The 8,901-nt window shown below is 37.6% G+C and overlaps 1 protein-coding gene across 2 annotated transcripts; it reads left to right on the top strand.

Moving 5' to 3' along the window:
* Window positions 1–2,524: 2,524 nt before the first annotated feature.
* Window positions 2,525–8,890, top strand: LOC113340187 (protein SUPPRESSOR OF PHYA-105 1-like). Of its 2 annotated transcripts, XM_026585400.1 has the most exons (8): window positions 2,525–2,661; window positions 2,755–4,495; window positions 5,220–5,377; window positions 5,702–6,542; window positions 6,870–7,016; window positions 7,274–7,591; window positions 7,974–8,033; window positions 8,154–8,890. In XM_026585400.1, exons 2-8 carry the CDS (start codon window positions 2,840–2,842, stop codon window positions 8,343–8,345), a joined length of 3,372 nt encoding a protein of 1,123 aa, XP_026441185.1. In that variant the 5' UTR covers window positions 2,525–2,661; window positions 2,755–2,839; the 3' UTR covers window positions 8,346–8,890. The 2 variants fall into 2 exon arrangements, with proteins under 2 accessions (XP_026441185.1, XP_026441186.1); XM_026585401.1 differs by having other exon boundaries at window positions 2,562–4,495.
* The last annotated feature ends 11 nt before the right edge of the window (window positions 8,891–8,901 follow it).

Raw genomic sequence — 8,901 nt, 5'->3', positions numbered from 1 at the left:
ATTTTTTTGTTGGACTAAAATGAAACACACGCTTTATGCATGTAACATATTCAAGGAAATTTACGTGTTTAAATACACTCGGTGTATATGGGATTCATGTACACGTAGAGTATATGTAAACTTTTATGTTCAAGTACATATAATAAATGTATAATGATCGGAAATAATGGTAATCCAAACCAGATGTCCGTTCATATAATAAATGAAAGTGTCATCATCACAAAACCATAAAACAACAAAATATTTAACATGATCTATAACCTCAGTAACACATTTCTTCCTTGCTCCAAAAACTCGGCCATTTCTTTCATTCCAAAGAGTCCAACATACAGCGTAGTGGATGATTTTCCAGAATTCTCTGATTCTTCTTCCTTGCAGGACACTGGTGTTTCAACATCAATTAATTACAGCAAAGTGCATGGCATCGGCCAAGAAATCTTAAGGCTTTGATAAAATAATCCAAAACACTGAATGAGAAAAAACAGTGCATGAACATGTGGTTGAATGAGAATACTGTAAGTACACTTTCATACCGTTGTTTCTTGAATGAGGACGTTGTGTATGAAAGTTGGCAGAAAAATTTATACCAACCAATTCTAGCTTTATACATATTTCGCAGGACTATGCAAGGATGTGTATCAAGAAGTAGACAACTTGAACAGAGCCATTTAGATAATGCTACATTAGACACTAAATATTTAACAAGACACGTAAATTTAAGTTTTGGTGAACTCGTTTCTTTTGGGAAGTACAACATTTGCATGTGCATCACAAGATATTTTCTCATTGTGAGTTTTTTCAAAGATTTACGGTTAGTCCATGAGGAATCTCATGTGTAATATCATAAAATTGACAAAGTTCTATACTTGTTAAACTTTACACATACGCGTTGATCCATCTATTAGTCCCTGAACGCTTCTAAGCTTCAAGAAGTGGCAAGATGTGACTCCAAGATCAAACTTCTAAGTTATTTTATTGAGAAATACGATGATTTTGAAGGAAGTTGAAAATTGTATTATGAGCAGTAAAATATCTATAGTTTCAGTTTAAGACATCCTAACAACCCTAATATAAACTTTCTAATGCTCCAAGCCATAATTTTTTAATTACGTTTTGTCTATTGCATTATTTTCCATGAATAGCTTATTAGACAAAAACATATCGTACGGGTGAAAAATTAGCTTAGTTAATAATAGTAAACGTAAAGAAAGAAGTTTAAATGATAATGAAAGAAAAAAAAACGCGTTAAACCCAAGTCATCATTACGTCCAAACCAGGCGCGAATGAGACACGGCGAACGTAGGTGCGTCGGACACGGCTCAAAAAACACATCGACAGTGCAACCCAACTCCTAGAACTAAAAATGCATGAATAACACGTGCGAAAAATCTTGCTTTTAAATCCACGAACACTGCACATATTTTGGACGGTGTTAAAAAAAGACTTAAATAACTGTAAATCCGTAAATGCATCTGTAAGTGTGTTAGACGGCTGGAAACATCTCTTGGATGGGGTAAAAAAAGGACGATGTAAGTGAATCCAACCCTTATCATGCGTTTACGGGGCACACTTTAGTTTTGAAAAACAAAGAATTTGGTAATATGTTTGCCCACTGATTAGGACCACCACCTACAAACAAATGATAAGCCCCAAGAAGAAGAAAGCGTGTCCTTTATTAGAACCTCATATAAAACTTTGGGACGACCAAATTTCGCATTGGGGAAAATGGGCACCTTGCACATTGTGTACTTACGTAGCTTCATTTAACTCCATACAACTTTCCCCAAGGGACAATGTACCACATACCGTTCCCCAAAGTACCAACCATCTTTTCTAGGCGATATCATCCTTATTCAATATTATCCCCAATTCAGCTCGAGGCATTAATAATTTCTTGTGTCGACCATCGAAAATAATGTTACACAATTATCTAGAGGGATTGAAAAAAAAAAATTCATGTTGCACATTAAACCACGAAAATCGAACAGAAAATCAGGAAACAGACAGATTAGCAAACTGAGTATGCAGCAGAAAGAAACCGCATGTCTTATGAAAGCACATCGTCTAATTTTTCATAATCCAAATTGTATTAACTAAATTACCAGAGTACATCGTATCCTCGTGTAACTTTTGTGTAGTCTAATAATATCATTTTAAGCCTCAATAAAGAAGAAAGATTTATACAAATCTAACAGTCTAATTTATTTATTTCTATTAAAAGTAGTACAACAAAGCATAGATCTAAGCAATATGCACTCAATTTTTCAGTTTAAACACGAGTTATACCCGTTTATTTGCTAGCAGTCTGATGTGGATGCCAACAGATTAACGGTTGTTCACAAGCCTGAGGATATAATTTTAGCCGAGTAAATGCCATTATCCGACGGACTAAAAATCACCACGTTAAAAGTGTCCAGTAACAAAGAGTACCTAGTATTCGAAGAAACAAAATTACAGATTTTTTTAATTTTAATGCCGCCTGGGATATATTTCCGCGACAAAACGTTTTCTTTCATTTTCGCCCCTTTTCTACATTCCGTCTGTCACAGTGAAACTGAGTGGCGCAAAATTAATTCTCTTTCTCAAATTAAAATTCCCTCTGATCATTTACTGAAGAACTTAGGGTTTTCTCTGAAGCTCCAACCATCCATTGCGAATTCGGTATATCTCCTTCTTCTTCTACTGTTTATGGTCCTCAAATTAGGTTAATCTTACTGTTTTTCTAGCCTAACTTTGTTTTTTCTATCAAATTAGGTCAAAACCAATTACTAATTTAGGGTTCATGAATGGATAATAATACTGAAGATTAGTATGATTTGATAAAGCTTGTTAGGGTAGAATGGAAGCACATAGTGAGAGAGATACGGTGGTTGGAGTAGATGATATAAACCATAGAGGGAAACAGGTTTGTGTGATACCTGATGGTGCTGATGCGGTGGAGCCACCGAAGTATGTCAAGTTATTCGATAATTCCGAGCCGAGATGTAGCAATAATAGTCCTTGTGTTGATGCTATTGATATGGTGGAAGAGTTGATATATAAGAACTACAGGAATTTGAATTTGTCTGTGGATGGGAATAGTTTGGCTGGAAATTTGGAAGCAGGAGGAGGTGGTGGACAGATTGCTGCTGTTTCGAGGAAAGAGAGTGGAGATTCCGTACGTAGGGGTAAGCAGCCGTTTAATTCAGCTGGTGGTGGTGGAGAGGATATGAGAAATATGTCTCGTGTGGGAAATTTGGTACAGGGGGAGGCTAAGAATAAAGCGAAGGTTAGTATCGATGTCTCCAAGAATGTGGTTAGGACTTATGATAATGTTATATCAAACGACTCTATATCGTCTTCGGGAGGGTTGAGGACCAAGGTTCTGGCATCTGGATTTTCGAGTTTTCTTGTTAAGAATAGTTTGAAAGGGAAGGGAGCTGTGTGCAAGTATCCAGAAGGTGTTGATGGCTTTGGTGTTTCCAAAACGAGTCAGAATAAGAGTTGGGGCGTTGATAGTGTAGTTTTAGATGCTTCGTCGGATGTCAGTGTCAAAGCTGAAAACCCATCACGGCAAAGTGTTTCTGGTGTCGAGCGTAAGAGGTTAGATGAAGGAATTACCTCAAGAGAGTGGATGAAACCAGCTTTTCATAGGGGTGTTGATGATGTAGTTTTAGATGCTCCGCTGGACGCAAGTGGTCGAGTTGAAAACCCATCACGGCAAAATGGTTCTGGTGTCGAGCGTAAGAGGTTGGATGATGGAATTACCTCAAGAGAGTGGATGAAACCAGGTTTTCGCAGGGGTGTTGATGATGTAGTTTTAGATGCTCCATTGGATGCAAGTGTTAAAGCTGAAAACCCATCTCGGCAAAGTGTTTCTAGAGTTCAGCGTAAGAGGTTAGATGATGGAATTACCTTAAGAGAGTGGATGAAACCAGGGTTGCGTAAACTGGATAAAGCTGAGAGGCTGGATATTTTTATGCAGATTGTACAGCTTGTTGATCTTGCACACTCCAAACAGATTGTATTGCGAGATTTTCGTCCGTCTTGTTTAAAGTTGTTGCCATCAAATCGAGTCAAATATGTTGGCACATTGGCACGGAATGCATTGTCAGAGAACATGCGTGATTTAGATGTTCCCTTCTCAAAGAGGCAGTTGAGTGCCGATAAGGACGTGGAATCAAGTGAGCATGCCCTCCATACTGTTACAACAAAGCATCGAAAACTCAATGAGAACATAGCATCTACTCGGCAGCAGTTCGGGTTTTTACCTAAAACTGACTACAAGCGCAATACAGTTGATATCAGCAGCACTCAGACGCATTATTCTGGTTATTCAGAAGACAGACCTCGCAAAAGGTCCAGCAACGGCATAATACCTAATAGCAATTGGCCACAGTTGGTCTCTGTAAATTCTCAGTCCGAAGAGAGGTGGTATACTAGCCCAGAGGAGCTTCAAGGAATGCGATCCACATTGTTCTCAAATATCTACTCTCTTGGGATTCTTCTCTTTGAGGTTGGTATATATATTGTATTGTTTTAGCTGTTACTTTAGAGTCCTTCTTATACCCTACACTGACACATTCATGCTGTTTAATATTACCAATTCAGTTAGGTAATGATATTCATTGCTAAAAGGAAGAATTTATGATATACTGAAAAAGCTAATGAACTCGAACAACTTCATTAGTAGACATCAGGAGAGAAATTCTTTTAGTTTGGATTATAAATGTCTGATTGGAAAAGATCCTTTATTATTCGATTCACCTGCATTGAACTTATACGTATTTTTTGGGTTTATACCAGAAGTTGGAAAAATAAGGGAAACTTAAATGTCTTTAAGATTTTTCTGGCTCATGTCCCTGAATGATTTTTCTTCAGATGAAATACAATGCCCTCTTGGCATTGTTTAGTAGTACTATGTAGATCTTGACATTTGTGATACAAAGATACTAAAACACAGATCATAAGTTGGACTTCTTGTTCTGTTGAAATAACGCTCTATGTAGCCTATTTTCTGTGCTGAAATGTTTCCTCCTCATAAAAGTATCCTAATGCAACTGTAGAATAAAATAATATTTGCTACCTGTTGCAACTTATTAAACAACTTTTATACAAATCTGTATTTCCTACAGGTTCCACATTTGTTTGTCGCTAGTCAAGCTATCCCTGTTTTTCGTATTTTTGATAGAAAGGATATATTAGCCCGAGTTAGACTAATTTGGCCTCATTATATTTAGCTGCTTTCCCATTCTGAGTCATCGGAACTGCATACCGAAGCAATGTTAAAGATTCAGCATCGAATTCTTCCTCCAGATTTTCTGTCAGAAAACCCAAAAGAAGCTGGTTTTTGTCTCTGGCTTCTTCATCCAGTGCCCTCATCACGGCCCACAACAAGGTATTCCCAATTCCGTCCAACTCCCTGTATCATAGTTAGCATAGAAAAAATATGTTAGCGCAAGCCTGATAACCTAGAGTGCTCCACACTTCAAGATAGCGCATACATAACGTTGTTTGTATCGGAAGGTATATTTTACTAGACATAAATCACCTGGTAGTAGAAGCCTAAGAGCTTGTATACCATACCTGTTTTTTTCTATCTTTTCCGGTTTCCTCAACTGGCATATGAAAACTAGCAAAAAAGTTGCAAGCTGTAAGTATACGCTTGTTGTCATATTTTGTTCTAAGCAGCAAAGTGATTTATATGTAATGATATAAACAGGGCAATCCTGCAATCTGAACTTATGGGCGAATCTCAAGAGTTGACATCTGAGGATGGGTACCCGTCTGTTCAAGAAGATTTTGCTGAATCAGAGCTGCTGCTGCAATTTCTAACATCTTTGAAGGAACAAAAAGATCAAAAGGCCTCTAAATTAGTTGAAGACATCAGCAGCTTAGAAACAGATATCAAGGAAATTGAGAAAAGACGCTCAATAGAAACAAGGAGTATTCGTTCTTTGGAACATAAGGATACAAGAGAACAGGACCTCCTTCCCAAAGAACCTCCAAGGTTAGACACATGCGATAAGGTTTCACCTTCGCTAAATGTGAATGATGATAGGTTGATGAGGAATATGAGCCAGCTTGAAAATGCTTACTTCTCCATGAGATCCCAACTCTTGCTTCCAGATGCTTCTGCCACTGGTCGTTTGGACACTGATTTCCTTAACAGGCGGGATAAATGGTCACATGTACAAAATGGGAATACACCACGTGTTGTGAACCAGAAACCTGCAGATCGCGTGAGTGCCTTTTTTGATGGTCTATGCAAGTATACTCGCTATAAAAAGTTTGAAGTGCGTGGGACATTAAGAAATGGGGATCTTCTCAGTTCTGCGAATGTAATTTGCTCATTGAGTTTTGACCGAGATGAGGAGTACTTTGCTGCTGCAGGAGTATCAAAGAAAATTAAAATCTTTGATTTCAACGGGTTGTTGGATGATTCTGTTGATATTCAGTATCCAGTGGCTGAGATGTCCAGCAAATGTAAGCTCAGTTGCGTTTGCTGGAATAGTTACATAAAGAATTATTTGGCTTCAACTGATTATGATGGTGCTGTACAGGTGGGTTTTCTTATGCACTAAATGGTGTTCATTAAAAGTATATGTCTATGTGTCTGTAGCATAGATGTGTAGTAAACTAGTAGTTTAGCTTGATACAAACTCTAGAAAACTTCACTTTATGTAACAAAGAGCTGAGGGTTTGGCTACCATAAGCTCTTTTAGTTGGTCATTTGTGAGTCGACAACTCAAGGTTCTCCTTTACAATTTTCTTTGCTAATCATTTTTTTTTACTAGATTAAGGTTACTTGTATATCTGTCACTAGTCAATGAATGTTTTATGTTATTTACTAAATTCTTGAACAGTTCATAACATTATTTGAATTGCAGCTCTGGGATGCAAGCACTGGTCAGGGATTTGCTCGATACAAAGAACATGAGACGAGAATTTGGTCCATCGATTTTTCTCAAATGGATCCCATGAAGTTAGCCAGTGGAAGTGACGATTGTTGTGTGAAATTATGGAGCCTTAATGAGGTACGTTCTCTTATCTTATCCTAAATTCCATGCTTTTAAGATTGAAAACTAGAGATGGGAACTTGCTTTCTGTAGTTTGTGCCTGATGATATTATTTGCATCACTGGAGTTGGAACATAGAGTGTTATAGTTCATAAATTCATAATCGAGATGAAAGTAAGATGGGTTTGATAGGCGGTAAGTCTGCATGAGTGCTGATAAATAATACTCTGACCTGGTTAGAAAGAAGTAACTGAACAATAACAACTTTTGTACAGAGAAAGTCTACCTGCACTATACGCAGTGCCGCAAATGTTTGCTGTGTTCAGTTCTCTCCTTATACCCCGCATTTGATGGCATTTGGGTCTGCGGATCATAAGATGCACTGCTATGATCTTCGAAATACAAGGATCCCTTGGTGCTCATTGGCAGGGCACGCGAAAGCTGTTAGCTATGTGAAGTTCTTGGACCATGAAACCCTTGTTTCTGCATCCACGGACAATACGCTAAAGCTTTGGGATCTCAACCAAACGGTTTCTGGTTCATTGTCTACTAATGCTTGCAGCTTAACCTTTAAAGGTCATACTAATGAAAAGGTAGGTTTGCCCTATTCCTAAATGTTGTTCACCTTTGAACCTGCAAATCTCATTTGTACGCACTGGATGTTAAAATATCTCGAGTAAAAGTATCGTAGGGTGTACGCTTGTCCAAATCCAGTGGAGGGATAAAATGGTGAATACCTTTCTATTGGGTCTGGATGAACAAAAGAACCATCACGTATGACATTGGTTTTAATGCAAAGAAAAAAATATGCATGAACTAATTAAACTGAATGCATTTTGTTTATCCTCCTCAACTACTTTAGCTATAGGAGGTTCTGATATGCATTTCTGATGTTGATCCATTGAAAAGTTGTTTGATGTAAAGTAAATGTTGATTCCTTGTCTGTTTATTAATTTTTCAAACTTGCTTCTTCAGAACTTTGTGGGCTTGGCCGTCTCAGATGGATATATTGCTTGCGGTTCAGAAACAAATGAGGTATTCTTTGCTCTTTTCAAATTTGATTGCATTTTCACACTCTGACTTTTAACCAAAAAGTGCTGCATACACGTGTCAGGAATTGCTGGAGAGGCTTTTAATTCTTTTTGTTTTCTGCAGATTTATTCTTACTATAGATCTCTCCCCGTGCCAATCACTTCTCATCAGTTTGGTTCTATTGATCCCATTTCTGGACAAGAGTCCAGCGACGACAATGGACAGTTTGTTTCAAGTGTTTGCTGGAGAAGGAAATCAAATATGTTCATTGCTGCTAACTCCACCGGTACTATAAAGGTGTTACAAATGGTGTAAGGAAAGGTATCTCTCCATATCAAAAAGCTTGAAATTTAGGGATGATGCTTAAGAATTTGAGGAAGCTTAAAGCTATTGAGACACTGTGAATCTCTTGTGTGAAAGACGATCAAGATCCTAGCTCTCAGTAGGGAAAATGTTCCAGCATGATTTTGATAACAATTCCTGACTCTACCATCCTACCGTTGCTTCTACAGCAATCAATTTTGAACAAGGAATTATCTTAGGCGGATGGGTCACCTTAAACACATGAAAAGAAATGTGGGTTTATGTAAAATTAGATCAATGCTCTCAAGCTGCACAAATGCTTACATGAAATGCCTGAATGGTGAAGGCCTCTTAACAAATGCAAGAGGGTACCCTGAGCCAGACAGATTCATGACAAGCACAAATTTTGAAGGGTATGTGGTTAGTTTACTGATTTTTGTTCATAGGCTTGTACATCTCTAGATCAGCAAAAAAATGTATTTCTCCTTTCTTGGTGTGAATGTAAATTAACTTCAGTTATAATGCAAAAATATCATCAATACATTTGATTTTGTACATTTTTCATTAT

This window comes from Papaver somniferum, unplaced genomic scaffold (genome assembly GCF_003573695.1).
Source record: "Papaver somniferum cultivar HN1 unplaced genomic scaffold, ASM357369v1 unplaced-scaffold_21, whole genome shotgun sequence".
In the NCBI taxonomy this organism is placed as follows: domain Eukaryota; kingdom Viridiplantae; phylum Streptophyta; class Magnoliopsida; order Ranunculales; family Papaveraceae; genus Papaver; species Papaver somniferum.
Note: the sequence above shows the minus strand (reverse complement) of the source record. Positions and strands in the feature narration are given on the sequence as shown.